The 17,641-nt window shown below is 42.0% G+C and overlaps 1 protein-coding gene across 4 annotated transcripts in view; it reads right to left on the bottom strand.

The window, feature by feature from the left end:
- EXOC6 (exocyst complex component 6) overlaps positions 1-17,198 on the bottom strand; it is a 178,400-nt gene extending 161,202 nt beyond the window's left edge. For 2 of the 4 annotated variants that reach the window (XM_065922922.1, XM_065922926.1), the window contains exon 1: positions 17,053-17,198. In XM_065922922.1, the coding sequence (XP_065778994.1) occupies positions 17,053-17,153 (101 nt within the window). In that variant the 5' untranslated portion in view covers positions 17,154-17,198. Of the gene's footprint in view, positions 1-16,582; positions 16,731-17,052 lie in introns of those variants that run through there. The other 2 variants (XM_065922923.1, XM_065922925.1) reach the window with 2 other exon arrangements.
- Positions 17,199-17,641: the final 443 nt, after the last annotated feature.

Genomic DNA, 17,641 nt, shown 5'->3' with positions numbered 1-17,641 from the left:
TGAATAATTTTGAAAATTCTGAAATATTTTGAATAACAGAAAACAATCACTGAATGTTCCATCCAGCACACCCTTCTAGATTATCTGTGACTTTCATTGTCTTTGAACTATTTTACATTTCTGTAAATTGCTGGAAACTGATAGTGATGCAAGTTACTCTTGCCCATAGAAACGTAACACACTTTTATCAGTTGAATGCAACTGATTATTGCCCTGCAGATACTAACCAATTATATGCCTATTGATATATCTATTTCAGCATTCTCATAGGCCAGTATCATTTTTTTTGCCATTGCCTTTGAAACAGTTGTAACATATTATTGGTTCCCTCATTATTTAGTAAGTTTAATAAAATCTTTGGAATGCATTAATTTACTATCTGTATGACTTCCCTGGTGGCTCAGCCAGTAAAGCGTCTGCCTACAATGCAGGAGACCCAGGTTCAATCCCTGGATTGGGAAGATCTCCTGGAGAAGGAAATGGAAACCCACTCCAGTATTCTTGTCTGGAAAATCCCATAGATGGAGGAACCTGGTAGGCTACAGTCCATGGGGTCTGCAAAGAGTCAGACATGACTGAAAGACTGACTTCACTTTCTTTCTTTCACTATCTGCATGCAGGGCATAATTTTATCATTTTTTAAAATTATCTTCTAGTAATTTTGGAGGTTTCATCAAAATTCCCAGTGGACTCACCTGGCAGAAACAGGAAACTGCATTGCCAGAGATCTTCACTTCCGCTTGAGGGTTTTTTTTTTTTTTTTTTTTTTTGGTTCCACAACCAGGGATCGATTTTGCAGTGAAAGTGAATTTTGCAGAATTATACTGTGTGGATCACAATAAACTGTGGAAAATTCTGAAAGAGATGGGAATACCAGACCACCTGACCTGCCTCTTGAGAAACCTATATGCAGGTCAGGAAGCAAAAATTAGAACTGGACATGGAAGAGACCGGTTCCAAATAGAAAAAGGAGTACGTCAAGGCTGTATATTGTCACCCTGCTTGTTTAACTTATATGCAGAGTACATCATGAGAAACACTGGGCTGGAAGAAGCACAAGCTGGAATCAAGACTGCCGGGAGAAATATCAATAACCTCAGATGACACCACCTTTATGGCAGAAAGTGAAGAGGAACTAAAAAGCCTCTTGATGAAAGTGAAAGAAGAGAGTGAAAGACTTGGCTTAAAGCTCAACATTCAGAAAACGAAGATCATGGGATCCGGTCCCATCACTTCATGGCAAATAGGGGGGGAAACAGTGGAAACAGTGTTAGACTTTATTTTTCTGGGCTCCAAAATCACTGCAGATGGTGACTGCAGCCATGAAATTAAGACGCTTACTCCTTGGAAGGAAAGTTATGACCAACCTAGACAGCATATTAAAAAGCAGAGACATTACTTTGCCAACAAAGGTCCGTCTAGTCAAGGCTATGGTTTTTCCACTGGTCATGTACGGATGTGAGAGTTGGACTGTGAAGAAAGCTGAGTGCCAAAAAATTGATGCTTTTGAACTGTGGTGTTGGAGAAGACTCTTGAGAGTCCCTTGGACTATAAGGAGATCCAATCAGTCCATCCTAAAGGAGATCAGTCCTGGGTGTTCATTGGAAGGACTGATGCTGAAGCTGAAACTCCAATACTTCGGCCACCTCATGTGAAGAGTTGACTCACTGGAAAAGACCCTGATGCTGGGAGGGATTGTGGGCAGGAAGAGAAGGGGATGACAGAGGATGAGATGGCTGGATGGCATCACCGACTCGATGAACATGAGTTTGAGTAAACTCCGGGAGTTGGTGATGGACAGGGAGGCCTGGCGTGCCGTGATTCATGGGGTCGCAGAGTCGGACACGACTGAGCGACTGAACTGAACTGAGGCCACCAGGGAACTCTTCCTTTTTCTTTTTGCTACTGCTGCTGCTAAGTCACTTCAGTCATGTCCGACTCTGTGCGACCCCATCCCTGGGATTCTCCAGGCAAGAACACTGGAGTGGGTTGCTATTTCCTTCTCCAGTGCATAAAAGTGAAAAGTGAAAGTGAAGTCGCTCAGTCATGTCCGACTCTTGGCTGCGCTGGGTCTTGGTTGCAGAACTCGGGCTCTTCGTTGCCCCATGGCACAAGGGATCATTGAGCTGGCATCCCCTGCATTGCAAAGCAGATTCATAACCACCAGACCTCCAGGGAAGTCCCCCTGCTTTAGTTTTTAAAGGTCTCCTAGGAGGAAAACCCAAGTGGCAACATACATTTAACTTGACTGACTCCCTGTTTATCTGAGTTTGGTCTCATTTTCCTCTCTACAGACCATGGCATCGGGTCCCATCAATTCATGGCAAAGAGAAAAGGAAAAAGTATGAAGCGTTGACAGATATTATTTTCTTGGGCTCCAAAATCACTGCGGACAGAGACTGCAGCCATGAAATTAAAAGACTCTTACTCCCTGGAAGGAAAGCTATGACAAATCTATGCTTTTGTTTAGTCGCTAAGTCATGTCCAACTCTTCAAGTTCCCATAGACTGTAGCCTGCTAGGCCCTTCTGTCCATGGGATTTCCCAGGTTCAAACCCACATCTCTTGCTTGGCAGGTGGAGTCTTTCCACTGAGACCCCAGGGAAGGCCATGACAAAACTAGACAGCATATATTAAAAAGCAGAGACATCACTTTGCCAACAAAGTTCTGTACTACGAGTCAAAGCTGCTATTTTTCTAGTAGTTACATACAGATATGAGAGTTGGACCATAAAGAAGGCTGAGTGCCAAAGAATTGATACTTTTCCACTGTGGTGCTGGAGAAGACTCTTGAGAGTCCCTTGGACTGCAAGCATATCCAATCAGTCCATCCTAAAGGAAATCAACCCTGAATATTCATTGGAAGGACTGATGCTGAAGCTCCAATATGTCAGCCACCTGATGCGAAGAGCTAACTCATTAGAAAAGACCCTGATGCTAGGGAAAATCGAAGGCAGGAGAAGAAGGGGGATGACAGAGGATGAGATGGTTGGATGGTATCACTGACTCAACAGACATGAGTTTGAGCAACCTCTGGGAGATGGTGGACAGGGAAGCCTGGTGTGCTGCAATCCACGACTAGGCGAATGAACAACAACGCTGAATGGGAGGATTATTCAAACTACTTTAGGGAAGGGGTGGAGATTTGCAGGAGCTGGGCCACCACGCACCTTTTGGTCTTTTGATGGTGCCTTAGAACTGTCATGGCGCCCCGGGTGTGTCATTAAGCTTGCTAATTGAGGATCAAGGTCTAGTCAAAAGTGACCTGTCTGCCATCTTGGACCCATTTGATTTTAATCAGTTTATGTTATATCCTTGGGCTATGTCACTCTTTCAAAAGCTGTATCCCGCCTCCTTCCCTCCTACTTCAAAATTATGACCAAAGAAAACTAAAAGTGACTTTTGACTGTGTGGCCACAATATTCTTTAGACTCCAAAGAAAATAAGTTAAAAGTTTTTGGAAACTGTTCTACTGAGAGAAAATGCTTTTCTCCCCCTATGCCTCTAGACCTTGGCTCTCAGGGTCACTTATCTAGACCATCTCTAATTCCTGAAATTGAGGAGGGGGGAAAAAAAAAACAGGAAAAGAAGCCTTTAAAAATTTTTACTTATTCCAACTGTTATTATAAACTAGTGAGTTTTATATTGTGATTACTGATTCTTGACTAAGTCTGGGAAATGAAACCATGAGATTTCATAATGTGTCTGTTTGGGTGATAGTAGCTTAGTCTCTTAAGTTGTGTCCAACTCTTGTGACCCCATGGACTGTAGACTGCTGGGTTCTTCTATCTATGGGATTTTCCAGGCAAGAATACTGGAGTGGGTTGCCATTTTCTTCTCAGAGGGATCTTCCCAACCCAGGGATCAAACCCAAGTCTCCCGCATTGCAGATGATCTCTTGCACTGCAAGCGGATTCTTTACAGACTGAGCCACCAGGGAAGCCTTGTGTCTGGATATATGTATGTCTCAGAATGTGTCTTTGCCTTTGGACACTGTGGCATTTACATTAATTTGTAAAATAGCTCTATTTAATTGGCTTAAAGAAAAGCAGGCACTTAAAAATAAAACAATTCTAAATGCAAGAGACACTGAGCTATATGGTTTAATGTTGCTTGTTGATGTATGTGTATCAGTACTTTTGACCAGCTGTGGTAAGTCACTTCTGTTGTGTCTAACTCTTTCTGACCCTCTGGACTGTAGCCCACCAGGCTCCTCTGTCCATGGGATTCTCCAGGCAAGAATACTGGCATGAGTTGCAGTGCCCTCCTCCAGGGGATCTTCCCAACCCAGGGATAAACCCAAGTCTTGCTTGGCAGGCAGGTCCTTTACCACTACAGAGCTCACAGGAACAAAACCAGGGAATCCTTCCCTATTGCCTCAGGCTCTGCCTGTGGCACAATGTTAATTGAGATTCTGCCTTTTGGACTAGCCTTGTTATGGGTAAGCTCTATTTCATCTTGTGGGCTTCACTGGTGGCTCAGCCAGTAAAGAATCCACCTGCAATGCGGGAGAACTGGGTTCGATCCCTGGGTTGGGAAGATCCCTGTGGAGAAGGGAAAGGTTACCCACTCCAGTATTCTGGCCTGGAGAATTCCATGGACTCTACAGTCCATGGGGTTACAGAGATTCAGACACAGTGAGCAACTTTCACTTTCATCTTGTAGCCAGAAGAAAGAATGGCTCTATTACTTTGCCAGGCAAAGGGGGAACACAGCACCTCAAGAACTGTGCCCTTCTCCCTGGTAAATAGAGAGAGGTTACATCATCAGTCAGTTTACCAAGAAGAACCACAGAAAATGTGAAGAGTCCACCGGTGATCAGAACAAACCTCAGAGACTGGCCTGAAAAACTAACACTGCAAACACATATTTGTACATCATGTTTACAGCAGCATTCACAACAGGCAAAAGTTGGAAGCAATCTAAGCAAACAAATAATGGATCAACAAAAAGTAGTATATACATACAATGAAACATTATCCAGCCTCGAAAAGGAAGGAAATCCTGACACAGCTACAACATGCATGCATGGACCTTGATGACATAATGTTAAGTGAGACAAGCCAGTCACAAAAGGACAATTATATGATTCCACTTATATGAGGCATATAAAGCAATCATATTCTAGAAAGTATGCTGGTAGTTACAAGGGGCTGGTAGGAAGGGACAATGGGGAGTTACCATTTAAACGTGTACAGTTGCAGTTTGGAAAGATGAAAAAGTTCTGGAGATGAATGGCGGTGAAGGTTGCAGAGCAATGTGAATGTACTTTATGACATGAATTATACATTTAAAAAGATAAATTTTATGTTACATATATTTTACCACAATTTTTAAGTAACATTTAAAAGTCAAGACTGGGGAGATCAGGGGATTTAATCCACTAGAAAAATCATTAAGAAACTCTCCAGGCCAGAATACTGGAGTGAGTAGCCTTTCCCTTCTCCAGGGGATCTTCCCAACCCAGGGACTGAACCCAGGTCTCCCTCATTGCAGGTGGATTCTTTACCAGCTGAGCCACAAAGGAAGCTCATGAAATAGACAAATGAAAATTTTGTCCATTTATTCCTTCAAATTTACTAAGTGTGATCTAATGTGTTCTAGCTCCTGGGGTGTATAGTAGATCCCTGGTGGTGCTATTCACCTCCCAGCAGCTAAGGGCTCATAGCTACCCTCTTCTCTGGAGACCTGCAAGCGGGAGGCACTCTGCCCAATAATGCCTGGGAAGGTATGTCCCCCCTGCCAGCACACACGCTCTTGGGGCAGACTGTAGCCAATGAAAGATTGCTGGATGTGGGAGTAAAAGTTCAGCTCCAGTGCCTCAAAGTGCAACAACTCTGTGACATCATTCTAACTCCATAGCTTCTCCTGGAATCAGGCTGAGGCTACACTTAAGCTGAACCCACAGATTCACTGATCTCTTCCCTATCCTACATTCCTCACTCTTGCAAGTTTCATCTGAACATATTGCCTCAACAAATCACTTGCATAATGGGGAAAAAGGGAAAAGGGACCAAATTTAACCAAATTAGACTGTGAAACAACTTATGCCCCTGGATACTATTGAAAACAATAAAGCAACCAGTCAGCAATTACTGGAATCTAATATCTGAGTGTGATACCAAGATAGGAAGACAACTTAACAGAGAGATCAGGGAAAGAGATAAAGAGAATTTTGCTTAGGAGACTGTCATTTCAGAGTGACTATGTGCCAAGACTGTGCCCTCTGAGGAGCCACAACAGAGACTTCACATTGTGAGGAAAATAAATACACTTGATTAAAATAGTACAGCCAAGCCATTAATTAATAAACACAAACAAAAATAAGCCCCAGAGGGTGGTGGGTTTAAGTATCCAGAGGTGATACAACATACTGTCTATACTGTCTGAATTTTCCAGTTTTCAACCACAAATTATGAGACAGGCAAAGAAATAGGAGACTCTGACCACCCACACACAGGAAAAGAAACAGGCCCTTTGAGAGGGCCTAGCTGGTGGAGTTAACCAAAACTTCAAAGTAGTATGTTCACAGAACTAAAGAACATCATGCTTAAAGTAGTGAAAGAAGGTATGATGAGAGTGTCTAATAAAGTATTTGTGACACAGAGAGAGAAATTATAAAAATAACCAAGTTGGAAATCTGGAGTTGAAAAGTCAACAGAAACAAAAACTCATTAAAGGATCTCAGCAGCAGATATAAACTGGCAGAAGACAGACAGACTACTTAAACACAGACCAACAGAAAAATGTAATCCAAACAACAGAGAGAAAAAAGAATGAAGGAAATGTACAGAGCTTCAGAAAAAAGTGAACACCATTAAGCATACCAACATATATGTGATGGGAGTACTAAAGTAAAGAGAAAGAGGAAAGAAGAAAGAAACAATGGCTAAAATTTCCCTAATTTGATGAAAAACATTAATTTAAATATCCAAGATAATCAATAAACTACAAGAAGAATAAACACAAAGAAACTCATTCCCAGACACAACACAGTAAAATAATGAAAGACAAAAGGAAAATCATGAAAGCAACAAGGGGGTGGGGGTGGGGAAACTACATAAAAGGGGATCCCACTGAGATTAACAGCTGACTTATCATCAGCAAAAACACAGGTCAAAAGGCAATGGGATAATATATTCAAAGTGCGAAAAGAAAAAACTGCCAACCAAGAATCTTATAACAAAGCTCTCTCTCTCGAAAAATGAAGGTAAAATAAGAACACTTGCAGATAAACAAAAGCTGAGAGAATTGTTAACAGCAGACCAGTCCTAAAATAAATATGAATGGAAGTCCTTCATAATTAAGAGTGTGCCCAGATGGCAATATGAACACATTTATGAACACACATAAACAACACAAACACCAGCAAAGATTACTGTGTAACTATAAAGGACACTATAGTGACTTCCCTGGTGGTCCAGTGGCTAAGACTCCACTTTTCACAATGGAGGGGGCCCAGGTTCTAACCCTAGTCAGGAAACTAGATCCTACATGCCACAATTAAAGATCTCACATGTCAGGGCAAGTAAGACCTGGCACAGTTAAATACATGATTTTTTTTTAAAGACAGTATAAATGCATCTTTCTTTTTTTATTGATTGAAAAAGCAACTGCATAAGACAACATGTACATAACTGTACTGACAACAATATATATTTTGACTATAGAAATATATTTGAAAATAACAGCACAAATGTGGGAGTAAAGCTGTACTGGAATAAGAAAACAACACAACCAAAAACAGCATCAAATGAAGAGATTCATAAATGGTAAATAAGGCTAACATAATAAACTCTATAAATATACTTGCTCTCCCTCCCTCAGCTTCTTTGGAAAATAAAAAACTATATGTAAAAATTATAACAACATATTATTGGATTTGTAATATATATAGATATAAGATATAACAATAATACCACAGAAGAGGGAAAGAGGGACTAGAGCTATGTTGTTATTGTTCAGTCACCCAGTTGTGTCTGACTTTTCTCGACTCCATGGACTGCAGCAGGCCAGGCTTCCCTGTCCCTCACCATCTCCCAGAGTTTGCCCAAGTTCATGTCCATTGCATCAGTGATGCCATCCAGTCACATCTCTTCCTCTAACGCCCTCTTCTCCTTCTGCCCTTGATCTTTCCCAGCATCAGGGACTTTTCCAATGAGTCAGCTGTCCACATCAGATGACCAAAATACTGGAGCTTCAGCAGTCCTTCCAATGAATATTCAGGGTTGATTTTTTTAAAGACTGACTGACTGGTTTGATCTTCTTGTTGTCCAGGGGACTTTCAGGAGTCTTCTCCAGGACTATAGTGCAAAGGCATCAATTCTTTGGTGCTCTACTATCTTTACAATCCAGCTCTCACACCGGTACATGTCTACTGAGAAGACCATAGCCTTGACTATATGGACCTTTGTCAGCAGAGTGATGTCTCTGATTTTCAACACACTGTCTAGGTGTGTCACGGCTTTCCTGCCAAGAAGCAATCATCTTCTGAGTTCATGGCTATAGTCACCATCTGCAGTGATTTTAGACCCCCAGAAGAGGAGATCTGTCACTGCTTCCACCTTTTCCCCTTCTATTTGCCATGAAATAATGTGGCCAGATGCCATGATCTTAGTTTTTTAATATTTAGTTTTAAGTTGGCTTTCTCACTTTCCTCCTTCTTTCTCAGAGGTTCATTCTCAAGAGGTTCTTTAGTTCTTCTTCACTTTCATCAAGAGAGTGGTATCATCCACATATCTGAGGTTGTTGATGTTTCTCCCGAGTATCTTGATTCCAGCTTATAACTCACCCAGTCTGGCATTTCTCATAATGTGTTCAGTGTATAAGTTAAATAAACAGGGTGACAACAGACAGCCCTGTCATACTCCTTTCTCAGTCCTGAACCAATCAGTTGTTCCATACAGGGTTCTAACTGTTGCTTCCTGACCCACATACAGATTTCTCAGGAGGCAGGTAAGATGGTCTAAATACCCATCTCTTTAAGAGCTTTCCATAGTTTGTTATGATCCACATGGTCAAAGGTTTTAGTATAGTCAAAACAGAGGTAGATGTTCTTCTAGAATTCCATTGCTTTCTCTGTGATCCAGAAAGTGTTGGCAATTTGATCTCTGGTTCCCCTGGCTTTTCTAAACCCAGATGTGCCATCTCAAAGTTCTTGATTCATGTAATACTGAAGCCTAGCATGCAAGATTTTAAGCATGACCTTACTAGCATGGGAAACAAGTGCAACTGTCTGATGGTTTGAACATCCTTTAGTAATGCCCTTCTTGGGAAGTGGGATGAGAACTGACTTTTTCCAGTCCTGTGGCCACTGCTGGGTCTTCCAGATTTGCCGACATATTGAGTGTAACACTTTGATAGCATCATCTTTTAGAGTTTTGAATAACTCCACTGAAATTCCATCACATCCACTAGTTTTACTGACAGTAACACTTCTTAAGGCCCACTTGACTCCACACTTCAGAATGTCTGACTCTGGGTGACTGACCATACCATCACAGTTATCTGGTTCACTAAGATCTTTTTTATACAGTTCCTCTGTGTATTCTTTCTATCTCTTCTTGATCTCTTCTGTTTCTAATAGGTGTCCACCATTTCTGTCCTTTATTGTGCCCATCTTTATGTGAAATGTTCCCTTGGTATTTCCAATTTTCCTGAAAAGATCTCTGGTCTTTCCCTTTCTATTGTTTTCCTCTATTTTTACTCATTGTTCATTGAAGAAGGCCTTCTATATAGAGTATTTCTGAATCTCACTGAAATTAATTTAGAATAATCTGAAACTGATTCTGAGAGCAATGACTAAGAAATCAATTTTTTAAATACTAGAAAAAATCATTAAAGTAACTAAAATATTACACTAGAAAATATTCACTTAACAGAAAATAGAAAAAAAAGGAACAGAGAAGCAAAAAGAAATGAGACATACAGAAAACAAAAAATAAAACGACAGATACAAATCCAACTATATAAATATTAACATTCAACATGAATGGATGAAACAGTACAGGCAAAAGTTAAGAGATTATGGGCTTCCGTGGTAATTCAGTGATAAAGAATCCACCTGAAAATGCAGGAGACATAGGTTCAATTCCTAATCCAGGAAGATCCTACCTGGTGTGCAGAGACTATGCTCATGTGCCACAACCACTGAGCCTGTCTTCTAGAGCCCAGGAACTGCAACTACTGAAGCCCACACACACCGTAGAGCCTATGCTCTGCATTAAGAGAAGCCACCACAATGAAAAACCTGCACACTTACAACTAGAGAGGAGCCCTCACTTGCCACAACAAGAGAAAAGCCTGTGGAGCAACAAAGAATCAGCACAGTCAAAAATGATAAAATAAATAAAAGTATATTTTTTAAAAGTCAGGTTATGAAACTGGATAAACAACAATATGCTATCTACAGGAGATACACTTTGGATTCAAGGATAAAAATAGGTTGAAAGTAAAAAGATAAAAAGAGACATACCATACAAAGAGCAACCAAAAGAAAGCTAGAGTAGATTTACTAATATCAGACAAAACAAACTTAAAAACAAGTCTAGAAAACTTTCCTGGTTGTCCAGAGGTTAAGACTTCACCTTCCAACGCAGGGGGTGAGGATTCAATCCCTGGTCAGGTAGCTAAGAACCCACATGCCTCAGGGCCAAAAAACCAAAACATAAAAAAAACCAGAAGCAACACTGTAACAAATTCAATACAGACTTCAAAAAGTAATTTAAAAAATAAATAAGTCCAGAGATAAAGAGGAACATTTTATAATGCAAAAGAGTCAATCAAAAAAAAAAAAAAAAAAAAGAGTCAATCAATCAGAAATATATAACAAGTATCACTACAAACAAAGCTAGTGGAGGTGATGGAATTCCAGTTGAGCTATTTCAAATCCTAAAAGATGATGCTGTGAAAATGATGCACTCAATATGCCAGCAAATTTGGAAAACTCCACAGTGGCCACAGGACAGGAAAAGTTCTGTTTTCATTGCAATTCCAAAGAAAGGCAATGTCAAAGAATGTTCAAACTACTGCACAATTGCTCTCATTTCACATGCTAGCAAAGTAATGCTCAAAATTCTCCAAGCTAGACTTTAACAGTATGTAAACAAAGAACTTCCAGATGTTCACAGTGGATTTAGAAAAGGCAGATGAACCAGAGATCAAATTGCCAACATCTGCTGAATCATAGAAAAAGCAAGGGAATTCCAGAAAAACATCTACTTCTACTTCATTGACTACACTAAATCCTTTGACTGTGTGAATCACAACAAACTGTATTAAATTCTTAAAGAGATGGGAATACTAGACCACCTTACCTGCCTCCTGAGTAACCTGTATGCAGGTCAAGAAGTAACAATTAGAACCAGACATGGAACAATGAATGGACTGTTTCCAAGCTTCGAAAGGAGTACATCAAGAATGTATATTGTCACCCTGCTTATTTAACTTATATACAGAATACATCATGTGAAATGCCAGGCTGGATGAAGCACAAGCTGAATCAAGATTGCCAGGAGAAATATCAGTAACCTCAGATATGCACATGACACCACCCCTATGGCAGAAAGTGAAGAGAAGCTAAAGAGCCTCTTGATGAAAGAGGAGAGTGAAAAAGTTGGCTTAAAACTAAACATTAAAAAACTAAGATCATGGCATCCAGTCCCATCACTACATGGCAAATAGATGGGGAAATAATAGAAACAGTGACAAACTTCATTTTTTGGGGCTCCAAAATCACTCTGAATGGTGACTGCAGCCATGAAATTAAGACACTTGCTCCTTGAAAGAAAAGTTATGACAAATCTAGACAGCATATTAAAAAGCAGAGACATTACTTTGTCAACAAAGGTCTGTCTAGTCAAGGCTATGGTTTTTCCAGTAGTCATGTATGGATGTGACAGTTGGACCATAAAGAAGGCCAAGCACTGAAGAATTGATGCCTTTGAACTGTGCTGTTGAAGAAGACCCTTGTGAGTCCTCTGGACTGCAAGGAGATCAAACCAGTCAATCCTGAAGGAAACCAACCCTGAATATTCATTGGAAGGACAGATGCTGAAGCTGAAGATCCAATACTCTGGCCACCTGATGAGAAGAACTGACTCACTGGAAAAGACCCTGGTGCTGGGAAAGACTGAAGGCAGGAGGAGAAGGGGGCAACAGAGGACAAGATGGTTGGATGGTCTCACTGAGTCAACGGATACGAGTTTGAGCAAGCTCAGGGAGATGGTGAAGGACAGGGAAGCCTGGCATGCTGCAGTCCACGGGGTCACAAAGCATCGGACACAACTGAGCAAGTGAACAACAAGAAATACACATTTATGGGCTTCCCCAATGCCTCAGCAGTAAAGAATCTACCTGCAATGCAGGAAACTTAGGAGGTGCAGGTATGATCCCTGCGTGGGGAAGTTCCCGTGGAGGGAGGAAATGGCAACTTATTCCAATATTCTTGTGTGAAAATCCCCATGGACAGAGGAGCCTGGTGGGCTACAGTCCAAAGGATCACAGAGTCAGACACACTGAGCAAACACATGCACCTAAAAACAGAGCCCAAAATACATGAAACAAAAACTACCCATTACCCAATAATGGACAGAACAACAAGTAGAAGATCAAAAGGAAAGTAGAAGACCTGAACAACTATAATCTAATGAGACCTAACAGACATCTATAGCATCTTCCACCCAATAACATCAGTATACACAGTCTTCTGAAGTGAACATGTAACATTCCCCAGGACAGACCACATGTTAGGCCATAAAACAAGCCTCAGTGAATTTAAAAGGATTGAAATCATACAAAATATGATCTCTGACCAAATGCAATGAAATTAGGCATTAGTAACAGAAAGCCATTTGATAAATTCACAAATATGTTGAAATTTAACAACATACTTCTAAATAAGCAATGACTCAAAGGGCAAACCACAAAGGAAATTTTTAAAATACTTTGAAATGAATAAAAATGAAAACACACAAAACCAAAATTTATGAGATGATGCTAAAGTTGATAAAATTGACAAACTTTTAGCTAGACTGACTAAGAAAAAGAGAGACACAAATTACTAAAATCAAGAGTAAAGAGGGACTTTCCTGATGGTCCAGTGGTTAAGACTCTGATTCCCAAATGCAAGAGGCCCAGGTTCAATCCCTGGTCAAGGAACTAGATTCCACATGCGACAACTAAGTCCCTCACAGCCAAAGAAATAAATAGAAAAGAGTAAAGGAAAAGTCAGTACCACTAGTCTTACAGAAATAAAAAAGGTTATAAGGGAATGCTATGAACAATTCTGTGATTCCCAAATGGCTCAATGTTAAAGAATCTGCCTGCCACGCAAGAGATGTGGATTTGACCCCTGAGTCAGGAAGATCTCCCGGAGAAGGAAATGGCAACCCACTTCAGTATTCTTGCCTGGGAAATCCCATGGACAGAGGAGACTGGTGGGCTAGAGAACATGGGGTCACCAAAGAGTCAGACTGAGCACACACACACATGAACCACTTTATACTTAACAACCTAATAACCTAGACAAAATGAACAAATTTCTAAAATGACACAAACTACCAAAACTGATGCAGTAAGAATAGAAAATCAAAACAGACTTATTATAACAAGAGACTGATCAATAATCAAAAACCTTCCAAGAAAGAAAAGCTAGATGGTTTTAGTGACAAATTCTACCATCAATTTAAAGAAAAATTAATACTATTCCTACACAAACTTTCAAAAAGCGAGAGAGTAGGGACACTCCTCACTCATTCTATTAGGCCAGCATTACTCTGATACTAAAGCCAGCTGAAGACATCACAAAAAAAGAAAACTAGGTACCAATATCCCCTATGAACACAAATGTAAAAAACATTCAATAAAATATTAGCAAGCTGAAACCAACATGTTAAAAACATTATACTCCATGACCATATGGGATTTATTCCAAGAATGTAAGAGTGATTCAACATTACATACATATATACATAAATATGGTACACCACATAAATAAAGGGAGAAATAAAAACACATTCATCTCAATTGAGGAACACTAACCAATAAGGTATTATTCTCATACCAAAACCAAAGACATCACCAGAAAATAAAAGACAGATAGCTCTTATGAATATACATGCAAAAGTCCTAAACAAGATACTAACAAATGGAATCTGGTAACATATAAAAAATGATTATATACTATGACCAAGTGGGATTAATTCCAAAAATGCACAGTTGATTTATATCTGAAAATCAATTAATATAAAACACCATTTTGATATGATAAGAGACAAAATCCACATGATCATCTCAATAAATGCAGAAAAAGCATCCAAAAAATTCAACACTCCTTCATAGTAAAAACACTCAACAAACTAGAAGGGAATAACCTCAACCTGAAAAACAGCATCTATGAAATTCCCACTGCAGTATACAGAGAATGCGAGTTGTTTCACAACTTCACCAACACGTGGTACGGTCAGTCTTTTTAATCTTTATTTTTCACTTTTATTTTTATTTTTGGCTGCACTTAGAGGCTTGCAGGGTCTAAGTTCCCTGACCAGGGACTGAATCTGGCTCAGCAGTGAAAGCACACAGTCCTAACCACCAGACTACCAGGGGATTCCCTACTTTTTTTTTTTTTTTTTTTTAACTTCTTAAAACATTTAAATTTTCCCATAATGAGTTTTTTTAAACTTTAGATTAGCATTTCACTCAGTGAAACCTCAGGAAAAAAAACAGCATTGGCTTAAACTCTGTTCAAGAGAAAGGACTGCTAGCAGTGCCTTAAACATATGTGTGCAGGGCCTGCTTGCAAATGAGAGATGACAAGTGTATATATAGAGTAAGTATGAGTCAGTGTAGTTCACTAAAGAAAAGAGTGTGGGTTTCAACAAAGTGAGTAGGTGGTAACAAACGTCACCAGCAAACCAGAACGATAACACCACCAACACATATATTCTATTTGTGTTACAAAAATCTCTCAGTGTACAGTTGACCCTGAAACAATGAGGGGATCAGGGTCAAGGACCTTTCATGCAGTGAAAAATCCACATATAACTTATTGTCCATACAATGGGTTCTTCTATACCCCAAGTTCCGCATTTCCAGATGCAACCAACTACGGATCGTGCAGTATCACAATACGTATGTATGTATTTTTTCTCTTTGGCCGAGCCACGAGGCTTTCCGGATCTTAGTTCCCCCTACCTGGGGTCAACTGGGCCCCCAACTCCTACCCCAGCAGTCCCCACAGTTGTTGTTATTTAATCGCTAAGTTGTGTCTGACTTTTGTGACCCCATAGACTGTAGCCCGCCAGGCTCCTCTGTCCATGGATTTCCCAAGCAAGAATCCTGGAGTGTGCTCTCATTTCCTTCTGGGGGATCATTTAGACCCAGGATCTTCCTCAACCTGAGTCTCCTGCGTCTCCTGCATTGGCAGGCATATTCTTTACCACTGTATTTACAATCAAAAAATTACAGGTATAAGTGAATCCACACAGTTCAGATCCATATTGTTCAAGAGTCAACTGTAGTTCAAATTTTTATTCTAAGTTAATTTCACCTGCTCTCAAAGATCCTGCCTAGTACATTTTCTCAAGAAGAAGCACCTCCTTCCTAATCAATACTATTTTCAAAAATGGACTATTGTAATAACTATACCACACACTATACTCTTTCAGTTTCACCATGCAGTGAGGAAAACAAAGCTTCCTTTAAATGTATTAGTTCAACTTTCATTAGCAAATGCAGTCTTATGAAAAGTGTTGTATAGAAAAATTAAGGAAATGCACTAATCATACTTATATCATAGAGGGAACTTCATGTGACAAAAATGTATCAGGTGCCTACCACATGCTTAGGCACACAGCAGTGAACAAATCGGCAAGGTCTTCAAATTCCTGGGCTTTCTAGGTGTCTAAACACGTACCCCCTCCCCTGTCTACAAATAAAGAATCGAGGTCCAGAGAAATTAAATGATTTTTGCCCATGACCGCACACTTCATCAGTGGTAAGACTAGTGTAAACCAAGAATCCAATTCTACCTACTCTAAGGGCAAGGTGGATTTACACCATAACTGGTTTCACTTTGTACTACAACCACAGATCCACATAATAATGACAAAAGCACCGTGAGTTCCAAGTTCCCTAAGTGAATAATAATTTCATTATTATCACACCGAAAAATGAAGCCTTATACTTAAAGGGCACTCATTTTTGAAGAAAGTGGCTAACATTCTAATGGATCATTAGAGTGTCTGGATTTACTAGGGCAACAGATACTCAGTCTGGAATATTCATTGTTCTTATACTATTTTTAAACGGTGGAGATTCTTTTTAAAATAAACGGGGAAATGCATGCAAAATTAAACATTCGTAAATAAATAAAAGCTTCCCAGACTCCAGAGAGGCTGGCCGGGCGAGCGCACGGTCACGATCAGTCACACCAGCGCGTTCCTGAGCGTCAGCTCCTCCCCTCCCGCCCACGCTGCCTCCTCGCCCACTCTGGCGGCGCGGGAGTAGAGAGAATGGTGCCGGCGACTCCCGCTCAATTTCAATTCTCCCACGCCCGCAGCAGCCCAGCGCGCCAGCGTTTCCACCTGCGCGCGAGTCAGCACCTCAGTCCCTCCGTCTGCCGGCACTTCACCTTCGTCCCCGGCACGCCCGAGGCGGAGCCGCCCTCAGCCCCGGAACGTCGCGCGAGCCGGGAAGCCCCAGGCGCGTTCTCGAGACCCCAGGCCCGGACTGGGGCAGGGCGGGGCGTCGAAAACGGGGCGGTGCCTCGACTCCCGGGGTCACAGGCACCGTGGCAGCCACACCCTCCAGCTGCGCAGTGACAGCTCCCGCGGCTGAGGCGGGCCGCGCGGACAGGTGCAGTCGCCCGAGACGCCCCGCCCCGGTCCCGGCTCAGGTCCCGGCCCGCTGCGCCTCGGCCCCCGCCCGGCCGCCCGCCTCCTCGCGCACCACCTGTCGGGCCGCTTCGCGCGCGGCCGACGGCGGAAGACCCGCCCGCTTCCTGACCAGCGGCCGGAGGGGGCAGCCAGAGATCCCGAGAGGATGAGAGCTTTACCGGAGGGTGGGCCCCACGCAGGCGGTGTCTGTGCTCTGGATCTCCTGCAAGATCCGCTCGTGCTCTGGGATGGTGCCCGGACCTTCGCCGCTCTCCGCCATCTTGGCTGGAAGCTGAGGAGCCGGCGAGGCGCGGCGCCGCGCGGACCGCGGGGGCGAGCAACCTGTGCCGCGAGCGCGAGGAGGCGGGGGGAAATGGGCGGGGCGAGCGGGGAAAGGGGCGGGGCGGACGGCACTGGGGCGCGTGGAAGGCCGCGCACGGGCGCGCGACCGGGTCACTGCCCCCACCCCTACAGGAGGCCCAGGTGCTGCCGGCCGCTGTGCGGAGTGGAAACCTGTCACCTCCAACTCTCGCCCGGCACTGGCCCCTAGTTACTGTCTAGTAATTGACCCTGATTTAAACGCATAGATCCCTGTATTCTGTGTGCAGACCCTGTACTAGCGCTTGGGATTCTTTCGTAATGAGGGATGTCGACAATAAAGGCTACGGGAATGTTTAACGAGGAGGCATGGGTGGTGGAGAGTCAGAGAAAGGAAAACTCAAGAAAAGCAAAATGATGTGTGGGAATAAGATTTAGGAATGAACCAAG

This window comes from Muntiacus reevesi, chromosome 2, assembly GCF_963930625.1.
Source record: "Muntiacus reevesi chromosome 2, mMunRee1.1, whole genome shotgun sequence".
NCBI classification, from domain to species: Eukaryota; Metazoa; Chordata; class Mammalia; order Artiodactyla; family Cervidae; genus Muntiacus; species Muntiacus reevesi.
This window is presented reverse-complemented; position numbering and strand designations above follow the sequence as displayed.